At 42.9% G+C, this 16,603-nt stretch overlaps 1 protein-coding gene across 4 annotated transcripts in view; it reads right to left on the bottom strand.

Annotated features, from left to right (window-relative positions):
• The window catches only part of EML1 (EMAP like 1), a 206,385-nt gene that overhangs the window by 27,395 nt on the left and 162,387 nt on the right, over positions 1–16,603 (bottom strand). For all 4 annotated transcript variants that reach the window (XM_063715730.1, XM_054530510.2, XM_024231744.3 and 1 more), the window contains 7 exons: positions 14,335–14,445; positions 7,660–7,755; positions 5,879–6,013; positions 5,015–5,114; positions 3,776–3,930; positions 889–1,014; positions 484–615 (listed from right to left, as the gene is read on the bottom strand). In XM_063715730.1, coding sequence (XP_063571800.1) covers positions 484–615; positions 889–1,014; positions 3,776–3,930; positions 5,015–5,114; positions 5,879–6,013; positions 7,660–7,755; positions 14,335–14,445 — 855 coding nt within the window. The remainder of the gene's footprint in view (positions 1–483; positions 616–888; positions 1,015–3,775; positions 3,931–5,014; positions 5,115–5,878; positions 6,014–7,659; positions 7,756–14,334; positions 14,446–16,603) is intronic.

The raw sequence follows: 16,603 nt of genomic DNA, 5'->3' as shown, positions 1-16,603 counted from the left end.
TGGCCTCCCAAAGTGCTGGGATTACAGGCATGAGCCACCGTGCCGCCCAGCTGACTTTCAAACGAAAGTTCACTTTACCATCAAACTCAAAATGTAGAGATATATTCAATCGTGTGTTTAGTACAGCTTGTAAATTCCCATTCAAAGGGTACACTGTAAATAGAATGCAGGCTTATAACAAGTATTTTTCAGCTCTTAGGATGGTTGAGAGACTGTACTCAGAAAATCTGACAATGAACTCAGAAAGAACAACTTGTTGTCAGAAAATTTCAACAGTAAACTTCAAAATTACACGGCTGAGGCCACTTGAGGCAATGTTAAAAGTAACACTGTTGAATGCAATTGAAATGTTAAGGCAACTCTAAATAGATAAATAACATTTGCTTTGGGACAACTTTATATCACTGTTGATTTCATGCAAAAAATAAACATGTTCCAGATGAATTTCTGTAAGAAAAATGGAAATGTAATGTGCATGTTTACCTCTATTATTTTGTCCCAGACGGGACGGTGACCCACAGCGTCCCAGAGAGTGGCATGCTTGTCATGCCCACAGGTCAAGAACTGAGGTTTTGAGGCATGGATGGCCAGTCCCCAGAGCTCATCAGTGTGACCCTACAAATAACCAAGAGAAACAGAAGCGCTCTGAGATACTACAGTCCGCTCTCAGGAGCTGTAAGGGATGACGAACCGAGGCTTCATGCTGACTTCATAACTGCTCTCAACAGTTTCTCTCCTCCCATCTTCCGGCAGCCACTGACATTCTGGGGTGGAGGAAGGTTATCGTAGTATAAAGCACAGTAATGAGCACCTGATTGTTATGCTTGATTAGAGTCTGATATAATGCAAAATGAGAGTGTTTGCTGGGCCTGCTGAGCGGGATCGTACCTGAGTAATGGGTGTGAAGTCCCCTGACAGAGTGCCCTGCAGGACAAAGTTTCGAGTTGTGCCAATCAAGATCACATCGCCTTTCCCCTCGGCCACTGTCCGTATTGGACCAAACTGTTCTGGAATCTGCATTGAGAAGTCATATGAAAAGAAAAGATGTACAATTTCATTCGGTTGTTAGCTCAGTCATTCAAAACACTTATCATAATGACAGTCCCTATAACAGTTTTATATACACATATGTATATACATATAACGTATATTCAAATATATATGCTGTATATACACAAATATGGAGAGTTTCACATAGATAGACACACAACTATGGAGAGTTTCACATAGATAGATACCACAGCTGGCCGGGCGCGGTGGCTCATGCCTGTAATCCCAGCACGTTGGGAGGCCGAGGCAGGTGGATCACCTGAGGTCAGGAGTTGGAGACCAGCCTGGTCAACATGATGAAACCCCGTCTCTACTAAAAATACAAAAATTAGCTGGGCGTGGTGGTGGGTGGCTGTAATCCCAGCTACTTGGGAGGCTGAGGCAGGAGAATCACCTGAACCCAGGAGGTGGAGGTTGCAGTGAGCCGAGATCACGCCACTACACTCCAGCCTGGGTGACAAGAGTGAAACTCTATCTCAAAAAAACAGATACCACAGCCAACTGTTGAGTGAGTGATCAAAACCCTAAGCCTTATTTTTAAACTACAAACATTTTATGTAACTTTATATATCTTAGAAGCATCAGCAAGAATGAGGTTAAGAAAAAGCATTTTCCTCAACAAAATTTAAAAATAAGGAATGCTACTGGTTAGTTTTCTCTTTACTTTTTACAATTTCTGATAGCAACAGTAGATACAATTCGGAAAGTAAAGAATAATATAGGCCAGGCGTGGCAGCTCATATCTGTAAATCTCAGCACTTTGGGGGGCCGAGGTGGGTGGACTGCTTGAGCCCAGGAGTTCCAGACCAGCCTGGGCAATATAGTGAGACTCCATTTCTACCAAAAATACAAAAAAAATTAGCTGGGTATGGTGGTGCGTGTAGTCCCAGCTACTCAAGAGGCTGAGGTGGGAGAATCACTTGAGCCTGGGAGGCAGAGGCTGAAGATCACGCCACTGCACTCCAGCCTGGGTGACAGAGCCATACCCTGTCTCAAAATAGTAATAATAATAATAATAATAATAAATAACACTGCCATAACACAACTTAAAATGGTAAGTTCTTTGGCAATGTCACTCTGTTCAGTTTAAAAATCAACATAAACATATGGTATAGTCTAAATGTTAAGAGAAAGAATTGCAAAATACACCCATTAATAACAATTTGCTATCATGAAGAAACAAAGTTCTTGTACTATAAAAAGAACAAATGCTGCAGCTTGACCCTGGCGGGTTGCTGTTAGGCTCTCCCGTTCCAGGAAAGAAGGAGCCTTCCCTCACACATTCTCCAGTGTGGCTTGTTAGCACAGATTTGAGTCAAGTCAGTGATGACCCATGCTAATGAGGAGGAATCAGATACTAACAAACAGTGAATAGCTTTTATGAAATTAGATGGGGCTTTGGAGCTTTCTTTACGGTTATAATATGACTTGGGCATGTCTATGACTCTAGCAATTCACAATATGTTCAACCAAATGCTGGTCAAATCTTATCATTAAAAATGTTCTCACAACAGAATCTCCACGCAAGGGGAGGTGATTTCCAAAGCTCAGATGAAGAACTTCCTTTATTAAGGGAAATAATCAACAGAACCAAATTTTCACACTGCCAGAGGGTGGTGCCATGTTGCTCTCTGATGTAAAATATAAGTGTTTTGTGTGTATCTGGGTTCAAAGTCCTAAAGTCTGTCCATTCTAAGCTAGGGATGAAACGCACCACCCTTCGGAATGAGGCCAATTTTGCAGTGTCTGCTCACGATTTCCTGGAACCTGAGGGAGAACATTTACTGAGTGGGTAGAAGGAATATTAAATATCTTGCCTCTGGTGCTTACTGGAATGCAGGGCTGCCAAGTAGATAATGGGGAGGTACACTGGGTATCAAAAGGAGTCACAGCCCTAGGGAGCACATTGGCACTTAGCTGAGTGCCATGTACAAAGCAGATACTCAACAAATACTAGTTCACTCAATGCAATAATGTCTCCAAAATAACATGCTAGAAATTAAAAATTAAAGGAGGCTGGGCGTGGTGGCTCACGCTTGTAATACAGCACTTTGGGAGGCTGAGGTGGGAGGATCGCTTGAGCTCAGGAGTTCCAAACCAGCCTGGGCAACATCTCTACAAAATTACAAAAATTAGCCAGGTGTGGTGGTGTGTGTCTGTAGTCCCAGCTACTTGGGAGGCTGAGGTGGGAGGATCGCTTGAGCTCAGGAGTTCCAAACCAGCCTGGGCAACATCTCTACAAAATCACAAAAATTAGCCAGGTGTAGTGGTGTGTGTCTGTAGTCCCAGCTACTTGGGAGGCTGAGGTGGGAGGATCACTTGAGCCCAGGAGGGGGAGGTTGCAGTAAACTGTGATCACACCACTGCACTCCAATCTGGGTGACAGAGCCAGACCCTGCTCTAAAAAAAAAAAAAAAAAAAAAAGTTAAAAGAGAAGACAGATTTTTATAATAAATCAAAATGTGGGTAACAGTCCCTTGGAAAATTAAGAATAATAATATTCTAAATATGAAGTGGGTTACAACCTCAAGTTTTATAAACCTAATTCTATTTTATTAGTTATATTTAACCTGCCTCTAGGATTTTAATAAAATACATTGCTCCCATATAATGTGATTTCACCTAAACAATTTTCAAAACTGTAAGCTACAGATTTCAAACTAATAAAAAAAGGATAACAGTTTAAAGTTAAAAACAAATTTTAGCAGTAGCCTTGATGACTTACCTCCGTTTTACGAAGTTTTTGATAGTTTCCGCTCCAAGAAATGAGCTTTCGGTCTTTCCCACCTCCTGACACCAGCGTGCCATCTCTTAACATACAAAGTGCAAAAATGCCACCCTCATGGGCCCCTTGAACTGCATAGCTTATTCGATTTGTACCTAAACACACCACGAAAACCATCATTAGCACATTATCAAAAGGTTGCCTCTGCCCATTTTCTAATCTCATCTGACTTAGGTTTTAAAAGGCAATATTGTCCATGAGCACATCATTGCAATATGAATCTATGAAGGATCCAATTTCTAGACGTTCGCAGAGCACCAGACAAGCATGAAATGGGTTACATTAGAATGAAGGAAAATACGCATTGTCGAAGCCGCATGGTTGAGGCACCACGTGGCTGAGAACGTGGGCTCTGAGTTTAGATCCCAGCTCTCTAGTGAGCTGTTTCTCTGGACAAATTGCTTAGCTACTCTACCCTCAGTTCCCCCTTGGTGGAATGGGGCTGGCTGCTTACCCTGCAGGATTGTTCTAAGGATTAAGTGAACAGTGGATAAGACACCTAGCGCCAAGAGCAGCACGGATACTGGAAACGTCACCAATGCTTCTGAAATTGCATTTACAAGTCTGTCTCCACCTTCAACCCCAACTCAAACTCTAAGATCCTTGAGAAAAGGGATGGTGGATTTTCCCTTTTTTCCTGTCACGGGGTAAGTGCTCATAAATGCTCACTGGACTTAACTGGACGCATGGTTTCTGAGTGATGCATCATCTCCCTTAGCAAACTGTTTGCTCACAGAGAGCAGGGGATTTGGGTCTGACTCAGTTGTATGTTCGCAGTGTCTAGCACATAATTAGCTTCCAATAAATGTCTGCCAAATGCTAGATAAATCAGGATAGTTACTTAAATATTTTACAGACCTATAAGTAGTCATTAATTTCATCATTATAATCTGTCAGTGGATTTCCTAATAAAGCTATTTAATTCCATCATAATAGCTTGGGCTTAAAGAGCCTTTCAGAATGCTATAAGGTCAGTAACTCCTACTAGTCTCTGCTTTTCCTCTGTTCTAGTTTTATGGTTTCAAGTTACACATGCACACATGTATGTGTGTGTCTCTGTAACTTGAAATTTAATCCTACTCCTGTACATTGTATTAATAGACAATTCTTAAAGCACTCATGTTTGATCTCTTACAACATTACCAAAAACCCTTGGTTTTGGGAACAATCACTTATTACCTTTTCCCCATACTAAGATGTTGCCACTTGAATCTCCAGTAATGGTGTCACCGTTTTCAGAGAAAGTCACACAGAGGACAAACTTTGGCTTTTCTTGTTTCTGTAGAAAGTAGTAAAAAAATTGTATATATATATTTAATCCATACAACATACATATATTCTAGACAACCTTTCATTTGTACTAATAACATCTAGATTCGCAGTGGTCCCAAGCTGGATAGTGTCAGCTTCTGTAAGCACTCTGCACACCTTGCATTTCTGTCTACTATTACATAACTTCTGCTGTGAGATTAACTGCTCTAAGACAAAGCGATTTCCAGCAACCCCAAGTGGCTGGGGAATCATAAAGCTGCAGACAGCAAGCGGAGGAGGGTACTGACCGGGGAGAAGGGTGGGGCTATACTGTCAGCCTAAAGGGCAGGGTCCGAGCACCAGAAAAAAGGGGTCCTCGAAACAAGCCTCAGGGAGGTGGTGGCAGATGGACCCCCAGGAAGAGGTGCTGTCCCCTGGTGCTCTCGCAGCCCCACAACGTCCAGACAAAAGGCACAGGGAGTCTCTACTGTCCTTTGCAAAGGCAGGTTGCCTGCCTCCCAATGACTTCATCTTCTGATACTCTCTGCAGCCAGTGCCACTGTGGGAGGCCTGGTGCTCCCTGGGTCCAGGTCCTTTCCCTGCCCTCCACCCAGGCTTGCTCTGTCCTTTTCTTCACTTCATTACCAGTGTTATCTACCAGGTGTGACGCGCTCCCCAACTATGTGAGGGATCCCAAGGGATTGTGCTGATCACCACAGCCCCCAGACAGATGCATCTAGCCAATCACATATACCAGAGAAAAATAAAGCAAAAATCATAATTTAACTTTACCTCAAATAATCCTTGCTTCTTATTAAGGGAGCTTCCTTCTAGTGTCCAAAAGTAGAGATGCGATTTTCCACAGGTAACTATGATGTTGGTGTCCGTGGGGTGGAAATCCGCAGCAAACACAGCTTCATTAGAGCACTATAGGAAAAACAGGGACTCAGATGCCTCACAGCTCTTAAGATGCATAAGAGACATGTAGGAAAACAAGTAAAATCTCAGCCACAAATAAATAAGAAATTCAAGGCAAGCACAATGCCTATTATTTCCCCCATTGAATCCATCTTGCTAAAAACATCAAGCGTATGCTGGTGCAGGCCTTAATACCTCCTCCTTGTCTCTCCCCCACTAGACAATGAGCCCTTGAGGACAGGGAGCACCTGGGAGTCCTCTGTCTATGCCAGGGCCTCTCCCAGGGCCAGGCATGGAGCGGGCATGCAGCATGCTTTGCTGAGGAGGGAGCTGGGACCAGAGGGACTTCAGAACTGCAAGCATTTGCTCTCATCTGCTCGCAAGCATTTGCTCTCATCTGCTAGTCATGGGTTCCCAGTCTGGCTGAACAAATGGAATCACCAGAAATGGTAAAATGCAGATCTCTAGGCCTCACCCGCTATCTAGTAAATGTCATCTTCAGGGAGGGCCCTGGAATGGATTTTACAAAGGTCCATTGTTCCTGGCTGACTCTGGCTGCCCGTTTCCCCAGGGAGTCCCGCCTGTGTCTGACTCCTGGGACTCTGCCTGTGGCTCAGTGACCCGGCCTGGGGTCCCATGGAGTAGATCTAGACACTTCAGGTGCCACCTCCACCACCTTCAGCCCACACCCTAACTTCCAAGACCCACACCTTGACCTGCTGGATTGGGCTCTGATCACTGCTTCTTTTTAATAATGCAGTTACACATTCTTGAGCCTGGATAATAACCTGCCTCTGATGCCTTCTAACCTAGCAACATAGCAAGAAGACCTTAAACACCTGCCCAGAATATCAGAAGGTGGGGCTAGGGCATGAACACAGGTGTCAGGGAACAGGCCTGGTTAGAATACAAGGTCTGCCTCCCAGACATGCAGGAGAGAAAGTTAGGTGAGTAAGGTTATCTAAGGTTAATAGATGCAAAGATGAGAAATCTGAATTCAATTCTATAAAAATAGGGATCCAATAGAAAACAGAAATAGAAAAAGGTCAGTCAAGGCAAGGGAATTTGACATATTGTGCAAAACGGATTAAAGGCGGTCGAAGAAGTCCCAAGGGGCTCCTCGCAGGAGGAATCCTGTTGGGAAGCATTGGGGGTTTAGCTCGGGGCTCCCGCTGGTCTTTCCTGAGTCTGTTCCACTTTGGAGGAGCCCCCGTGCTGGCGGCCCCTGCCCATACCTGCCCTTCCCGCAGCTGCAGGGGCTCAGGCAGCGAGCCCACCTCATGCCTGAGCACATTTCCGGGCCTCCACGCGCCGTGCGAGCACATGGCAGGCACTTGGGGTGTGCCAAGCAAATGAAAGAAATAGCCAGCAAATACGTGACTGGATGAATTAAAAGGGTAGTGGCTATGAAATGAGGAAGAAAACAATCTTACAGACATGGTGAAAAGAGAAAAAACCCTAACAGGACCTGGGGTCAAAGTCCCATGATGGGAGAGGGATAGGGGCCAAACGATTCTAAGGTGAAGGCATCATACACAAGGGCTGGGGTGGGAATGGGCCCTGGAATGAGCCCGCTAAAAGGGGGCTACCACTGTGCCAGGGCGGCTCTGAATGGGAAAATGTTAATGCAGTCCAAAAAAGGCTTGGAGCATGACCTTCACATCTGCCAGTTTTTCTTCTTTCTGCCAGTCCCATACAGAGAGCACATGGTCGTTGGAGTCATCCACAGCACAGAGATTGGTTCCTCCATTCTGAAAAGAAAGTTATTCACAGGAAGACTATATCTGAGAATAAAGTGGGTTGAACATGACTAAAAATAAACATCAAATTTCATTTTTAATAAAGAGTCTGCTACACTGTAGTTAAAGAATACCCATCCATTGCTTTTGAGACCTGCTTTCTTTCTTTCTTTTTCTGGAGACAGGGTTTTGCTCTGTCACCCAGGTCACAGTGCAGTGGTGCAATCACGGCTCTCTGCACCCTTGACCTCCCAGGCTTAAGCAATCCTCCTACCCCAGCCTCCCATGTAGCTGGGACTGCGGGTGTGTACCACCACTCCCAGCTACTCTTTATTATTTGTAGAGATAGGGTCTCCCTATGTTGCCCAGGCTGGTCACAAACTGCTGGGCTCAAGCAATCCTTCTACTTCAGACTCCTAAAGTGCTGGTTAGAAGGTATGAGCCACTGTGCCTGGCTGAGCCACTGGGCCCGGCCGAGACGTGCTTTCTTGACCAGACAGAAAGAGCAGGTAAATGACGGGGAATGAAGAAACAGGAGGTGGGGAAGAGAAGGGCCAGTGGGGTGTCTCTTCACCACTGGGTTCCATGAAAACAAGAGCCCCTCCTAGAGCAGACAGCGCCCGCAGCAGGCACGGCACAGGGGCTGTTAGCAGCTGTGAAGGCGGCTGCTGTGGGGCTGCACAATGCCTCGGCTCTGGGGGCCTGAGTGCACGGGGGTCTTTTCATGTGAATCTGTGCACATGTGTGTGAATATGGGTTTCTGAAGTGCTTTAAAAGAGTGTGGGGTGGGTCTGCTGAACCAGCATGTCCTGAGGAAGCCTGGAAGATGACAAGGCCCTGTCCGACCCCTGCTTACAGCCAGGCTGCCCGCCAGCCACGCTGGGATTGTCAGAGGCGTTTGAATCGGAGCAACTCCATCTTGAATGGGGGCTGGGGAAAATGAGGCTGAGACCTACTGGGCTGCATTCCCAGATGGTCAGGCATTCTAGGTCACAGAATGAGATAGGAGGTTGGCACAAGACACAGGTTATAAAGACCTTGCTGATAAAACAGCTTGCAGTAAAGAAGCCGGCTAAATCCCACCAAAACCAAGATGGCAACAAGAGTGACCTCTGGTTGAACTCACTGCCACACTCCCACCAGCGCCATGACAGTTTTTACATGTCATGGCAATGTCAGGAAGTTAACCTATATGCTCTAAAAAGGGGAGGCATCAATAATCCATCCCTCACTTAGTATATCATCAAGAAATAACCATGAAAATGGGCAACCAGCAGCCCTCGGGGCTGCTCTGTCTATGGAGTAGCCATTCTTCTTTTCCTTTACTTTCCTAAAAAACTTGCTTTCACTTTATGGAATTGCCTAGAATTCTTTCTTGCATGAGATCCAAGAACCCTCTTTTGGGGTCTGGATTGGGACCCCTTTATGGTCACATCTTTCTGGTGACCATGAAGCGATGATACTGAGGAAACCCCCAACCCAAAGGCTGACTTTGGGTAAGTGGTGGGGTCCAGTGACATCTTTCTGGAGACCACAGAAGGGACAATACTGAGGAAACCTCCAATCCAAAGGCTAACTTTAGTAAGTGGTGGGGTCTGGTAACATCTTTCTGCTGAACCCCAAAGGGATGATACTGAAGAGACCCCTGATGCAAAGAAAAATCATCTGTACACACCAAATGGCTGATTTTGGGTAAGTGGGGTGCATACACCTGGGCAAAGGACAGGATTGGGTTAGAGGCCCAACTTAGGAGTCTCTCCTAAGACAGAGTGGGTTAAAGGTCCCTCTTAATAAAAGGCAAGGACGCTTGACAGACCTTGGGTTCCAGGCCCAACTTAGGAAGGTTAGAGTCTTTCCTAAGATTTAGGGGGTTAGAGGCCCCTCTCAGTAAAGTCCCTTTCAGCTAAGAACAGGCTTGGCACTATGGGACGTTAACTGCTATTATCTTTGGGTTAATCTGCCTTGCACTCTTTGCTGATGGCTAAGGGTGACAGAATTAGGCATGTACAAGATCATGGGACATGGGGAGCTTTTTCCTCCCCAAAAGGGGAAATTTAAGAGCTGATGGGACTGCTGGAAAAAATCCCTTCGTTATCAACAAGCAGCCACCTGAACTTTTCAGTGTCACTGCAGTGGGCAGGTCTTTCTCTGGCCTCCTGAGCTCTTCGCCTTCCCCGCCCTGCCACAGGCAATGCTTTTCTCTCTTTCCTTTCCCTTTCTTATATTTTCTGTTACTCAGGGCCACCATCTTGCCCAGAGACCGTAAGTTGAAACTCCTGGTTGGAGGCTGGATTAACAACAATGGGGCCAAGCAGGGGCATGTCTGAGCCCTGCCAGTTTGATATTGGGTGCTAAGATGAATGGCTAATGTCTATGTTTCATCACACATATTTTGCTCTGGCCAGGACGGAAAAAGATAATTTTCCTTTATGATGTGGCTTGGCCCCCAGGGCTGTGGTTGCAGCCAGTCGGATCACTAGGGCTGCCTCAGGGAAAGGGAAACCAGAAGCCTGGCATGCCAGCAAAAGGGTAAGAATTTCTTACCAGTCAGACTTCTGGCCTTTCTCTCTCTCCCTCTCTCTGTGCAAACTAGTTGAATGAATGGTAAAAATCACTGTTTATCTCCTGTAAAGTTTTGATTAATGCGAAAAAAGGATTTGTGAGGGTAATCTTAAGCTGTAGAGAATCTGTTGTACTTTGTGTTATAAATTTGTCTTCTATATCATTCTGTCATAAAGAGGAGTACCATAGGATAGAATATGGGCCTAGGACCCTATAAGCCCACTGTTCAAAGTAGCACAGTAAACTGGTCAGTTATAAATTTTGTGGCAGGTTCCTGAAAAAAATCTGGATAAAGTTTCTCTCTTATCTTGTTTCATGTGCTTGGGAGCTCGACCTTGTAACACGTGGCAGTACTTTATCTTGGTCTCTGCCATCACAGTGGCAGCCTGGGATCAGGGTTCAATTCCTGGCTTAGGGAATGAGTCCTTTATTTTCTGTCTGTGTATTTACATGTATTATATGTGTGATGTTTATATATGAAAGAGTTTTGATTAATTGGTGTAATAATAATAATAAGAGCTTAAATAGAATATTTTGTAAGAAAAGTAAAAAGCGTAATGCCTTTCAGTTCACATGACTTAAGTAATTTTTGGGAAATAAAAACAGTTTTACATGTAAGGTATACAAAGAAAGTGAAATGTGTTTTGGTAATAGATTATAAGAAGGCATGGACATGTAGATTTTTTTTGCCTAGATTAAAAGGTTAAAGTATTGTTTTAAATTAGATAGGATAAAGCTGAAAGTTTAAGCAAGTTGTCTAAAGTTTGTGAGAAATTAATCTTGTAAAAGAAATTCTGTGTGAACATATTGGCTGAAGTTAAAGGGGTATTAATCAGTTTTTCTGTAAATTAAACATTGGAATAAAAGCACAACAGGTTTTGCTCTGAGCGATGATCTGCTTTTTAACAAAAATTGTAAAGGACTAATAAAAGGTTTATAAAAATCTTACCTTATGGTCGTACTGATTAAAACTGAATAGATTGGCCAGGCACGATGGCTCACACCTGTAACCTCAGCACTTTGGGAGGTCGAGGCGGGTGGATCATTTGAGGTCAGGAGTTCGAGATAAGCGTGGCCAACATAGTGACACCGGTCTCTACTAAAAATACAAAAAAATAGCTGGGCATGGTGGTGTGCACCTGTAATCCCAGCTTCTAGGGAGGCCGAGGTGGGAGAATTGCTTGAACTCGGGAGGCGGAGGTTGCACTGAGCTGAAATCATGCCACTGCCCTCCAGCCTGGGTGACAGAGTAAGACTCTGTCTCAAAAAAAAAAAAAAAAAAGAATAGATTTATCTATGAGATTTTATTAAGAATATTTAACATCAATAGTACACTAATGTAAAGGAAATTTGGCTTATTTGGTATAAAAGTTATACAGGAAGCACTGTCAAATAGGAAATTGGCTTTCTTTGGGCTGTATTTGTATAAATATGTTACTGGCATGTGTTCCAAAACTAGGTGAAACTCCTATAATTCTGATATGACTTAGTGTATGTTATTAACAGTTGTACTTGTTATGTTAAATTATTGTATGCTCCAGGAGTAACCACATTTCCTTGTCAATTGTGGCTTTAATTGTGGCTGTCCTAAGACTTTCTGTCATCCACAGACAATTCTTGTCTTGTTTAGGTCCTATTTAAATGGTGGCTTATAATCAGATATAGGCCTTTAACAGGTGCTCTTGAATGCAAGTTTCTGATTACTTTCAAAGTTGTAACATGGGAATAGAGGAAAAAACTTTCAGGACTCTCATCGGGAGCTGAAATGTTCCTGAATATCAAGCAGAACAGGAGTTAACTGCATGAACCAAACTAATAGAAGACTGAAGTCATCTTTTTAGACTTTGCTTAAAATGTTGCTGATCCTTTGAAAAAATCAAAGACAAGAAAACTTTTCTTTTGAGCTATTTAGAGCTTTTAACAATTAAGTAAAGTATACTGCTATGAACAAAATTTGAAGCATATTTGTTTCTCTCAACCTGATTTCTCCAGAATTTAGAAACTATTTGTGAGTATTCTTAATTTATAGCAATATAGTTAATTGCATAATTTTAAAGAATTTGTTTTTGTTTGTAACAGGACACAACTGGAGAAACTGGTTATTTTTTTCACAGCAATGGCACGCTTTCCTTTAAGGAATCAAATTTGAATTGTAGAGTCAATAGAAGCCCCTTGGGGGAAACTGGCCTTGTACCTTGTCTCCACAGTCCCTGTACAGGGTTCCTGACCTGTGGTAAGTAAAGAATGTCACTTTCTCACAGGCCCAGGAGCCCCAAGTTATCTTGGGACCCCCAAGAGGAGAGGAATTTACCCAGCCCATAGGTATTTGAGGATATAAACCCATGGCTGGGCTTGGCTTTAAAAAAGGTCTTATCTGAGATTCCTTATGGAACAGAGTTCCATCAAAGCCAATTTAAAAAGCCTATGTGAAAAACAATTATTCTTGCTGCACTTTATACAAATAATCAAGCCAAGTATACAAGACTAAGCCTTATTTTTCCAAACAAATCAGTCCTATTATGGTTTGTCTTTAGTAAAAATGGGAGACTGGAGAGAGAAATTATGTTTCAAGAACCATGGTACATTTGTTATTAGATTCTAGTTTCATCAGTTGTTTTTAAGTTTTTTCTGCAATTTAGACTAACCCTGCTTATTCCTGTGAACCAACCAGTGATCTCCGACTGCTGCTCAGAAGAAATAAAAGCAATGGGTAATGTAAATATCTGGATCAGTATTCTAATTCTGGACACACTGGAATCAGCTAGCGACCCCATATCAGCTTGGTTCCAATAGTTGCCCAGTTAATAAAAAGCCTTCTTACTTAGTTTAGTTGGGATAATTTTGTTTATTTTGTTTTACTGTTGTGGAATATATTGCTGTTGTACTCTTTATGTAGGAATGCAGGATAAGCTTACTCAATGTTTTCTTAAGTTGAACACTTATTAATCTTCCAGATATCACCTTGCCATACTGACGCTTTCTGACTGAGCTCTTCTCTACCCCAAATACAAGAGACCCTAATAGTTAGGCAGGAATATCATCACCCCTATTCAGCTGGAAGAAGTTACAGAAGATGGATCTTTGTCCCTCTACAACCCTTAGGATTAAGGATTCTCTTATAAAAGGGAGGGGAGAAATGTCAGAGGCATTTGAACCACAGCAACTTGAATAGGGGCTGGGGAAAATGAGGCTGAGACCTACTGGGCTGCATTCCCAGGTGGTTAGGCATTCGAAGTCACAGAATGAAATGGAGGTTGGCACAAGGTACAGGTCATAAAAACCTTGCTGATATAACCACTTGCATTAAAGAAGCCAGCTAAATCCTGCCAAAACCAAGATGGCGACAAGAGTGACCTCTGGTTATCCTCACTGCTACACTCCCACCAGCGCCATGACAGTTTACAAATGCCATGGCAACATCAGGAAGTTTACCCTATATGGTCTAAAAAGGGGAGACATGAATAATCCGCCCCTTGTTTAGCATATCATCAAGAAATAGTCATAAAAATGGGCAACCAGCAGCCCTCAGGGCTGCTCTATAGAGTAGACATTCTTTTAATCTTTTACTTTCCTAATAAACTTGCTTTCACTTTACTCTATGGACTTGCCTTGAATTCTTATGAGAGATCCAAGAATTCTCTCTTGGGGTCTGGATCGGGACCCCTTTCCAGTAGCAGGATGGCAGAGACAGACACACTGGAGCCACCCTCGAAAGAAGCAGGTAAAATTCAAGGCCAGAGCACACAAACTGCCTTAAGGAAAGTGAGGACGATGTCTCTGGGGGCCTGTTTTCATCACCAAACCCATGTGGCTGGAGATGTCTGATTGGTGATGGGAAGTGTGTGTTCCTGATGAGACAGGCATACGACCTCTGACTGAGGGGTTCTGGGAAGCAGGAATGTTTCAGAGTCCAGATCTGTACATACACCCGGGCAGGTACTGAGTGTGTCAACTCCCCCTCTTCAACCCTGAGTTGATTCTCTACTTCCTGTGGAAGAAGACAGCAATATCCACAGGGCACATACTTACAGATTTTGAGAATGCAATACAGGTGACTGCTCGGTCAAAAAAACCTATTCCAATGACGTGGAGAGTATTCAATGTCACAGAATCCCAAATGCGCACATGTGGGGGCAATTGCTGTTTAGAAAAAAAACACAGAGCCATCAATTGTGATGGTGATACACATGTGTCTTTACCTTGAAGCTACAAGATTACTTGGGCAGTAACTTGGACTTTGTCAAAACAAAGGATCTTTTTCTGCATTTCAGGAGTCTGCCTTTTTATGTAAATAAAACATTCCCAATGGCTTCAGGAGGTGGACGGCCTTGCTGATAATTTAACAGTAAGGAGAGGTCTACCTAGTTTTAGAATTTGAATGGCCAATTTTTGACAATAGTACCATGGGAACTGACACTTTAATTTGTGCATCTAAATGTGTCTGAATTTTATAAATGAAAAATGACAAGTAAAATGGAATCTCACATATGGGTTATTCTTTTAAAGTCTGTTTTGTTGCTAAGGTGTCACCATGCCTAAGTTCATAAGATGGTCACCACCAAATAATATTAAGAGCTTAACAGACCAGGTGTGTAATCCCAGCACTTTGGGAGGCTGAGGCAGGTGGATCACCTGAGGTCAGGAGTTCGAGACCAGCCTGACCAACATGGTGAAACCCTGTCTCTACAAAATACAAAAAATTAGCCGGGTGTGGTGGTGCATGCCTGTAATCCCAGCTACTTGGGAGGCTGAGGCAGGAGAATCGCTTGAACCTGGGAGGTGGAGGTTGCAGTGAGCCAAGATTGCACCACCGCACTCCAGCCTGGGCAACAAGAGCAAAACTCTGTCTCCAAAAAAAAAAAAGAGCTTAACATTCTTGGGCAAAACAGGCATCAATTATGTACAAATAAGATTTAGAATTGTTATAATTGGTTTAAAATCCTCTCAACTGTGTTCCTAGGTTATTTATGCTAATTTTTCTCTTCCTTAATAGAAGAAAGCATCACAGAGCAATCAGTAGATTCATCAGTAAGAAAAGGTGCTGGCCTTGGACCTAGCAGAAACACTAGGCAGGCGTTGGGTGAACCAGGTTCTAGTTCAGTCTAATCTTTAAGTAGCTGGGTGTCCGTGGGAATTCACTAGGCCTCTCTGGATTTCTCTGTGGGTAAACTGAAAGACAGCTTTAACATTTTTCTCTGGTTCTAAAGTACCGATTCAATTTCAATGCCAGAAACTGAAATATACTTTTAAGCCACTAGAGGGAGGAACAAATAGCTTACCACTAATTTCAAATAATTTTTCAAAGCCATTTAACATTAAAAAAAAAAAGATTGAAAGACCCATTCAATTTAAGTGAATTTATTTACATAATAGTGGTCTGATTTCCATTATTTCTGTTAACTCTTTTCAAGTATAAAATATTAATGCAGGTCAGGTGCAGTGGTTCACGCCAGTAATCCCAGTACTTTGGGAGGCTGAGGTGGGCAGATCGCTTGAGCCCAGGAGTTTGAGACCGGCCTGGGCAATGTGGTGAAACACTGTCTCTACAAAAAATACAAAAAATTAACCGGGTGAGGTGGCGTGTGCCTGTACTCCCAGCTACTCAGGAGGCTGAGGTGGGAGGATCACTTGAGCCTGGGGGGCAGAGGTGGCAATGACCCGTGATTGTGCCACTGCATTCCAGCCTGGGTGACAGAGTAAGACCCTGTCTCAAGAAAAAAAAAAATTAATGGAAAATAGCATAAGATTAATATTTAAAATCCAATGTTACTAAAATATTTTCTGAAATATGGTAGTATTCATTTTTTCTGGATGAAAACATGTTGATAAAATATATGTACTTGAAGAAATTAGTTTCAGATAAAATATTATGCAATAACAAGCTATATAAAAGTAGATATCAAAAAAGCTACAAGCTCCCTCTCTAACGCCTTAAAATGCAAATTAAAGTCTTGCTGAAGTGCTTGCAAAATCTGTGCTAAAAACCTCCTAGTAGCTTTTGTGACTGCACACAGACACCAACTCCATGGGTTAAAGTCACGACTGTTAAACGACATTCACAGGACAGGGCAGAGGGTGGCTGAAATTTGGCAAAATGTTGTACCTTCAAATTATTATTTATCATAATTTTAACTTTATTAAATGTTTACCTTCATGTTTTTAATACTTATCATATAAATAAACATTTTAAGAATTAGTGAATTCTTTGTTTAGAACAGTGCTACTTAAAAATCTGATGAAATTAAGATGAGCTCCAGGGATTTTTAAGGTCACAGTCAGTTTTTTTTTTTTTTTTTTG

This window comes from Pongo abelii, chromosome 15 (assembly GCF_028885655.2).
Source record: "Pongo abelii isolate AG06213 chromosome 15, NHGRI_mPonAbe1-v2.0_pri, whole genome shotgun sequence".
NCBI classification, from domain to species: Eukaryota; Metazoa; Chordata; class Mammalia; order Primates; family Hominidae; genus Pongo; species Pongo abelii.
This window is presented reverse-complemented; position numbering and strand designations above follow the sequence as displayed.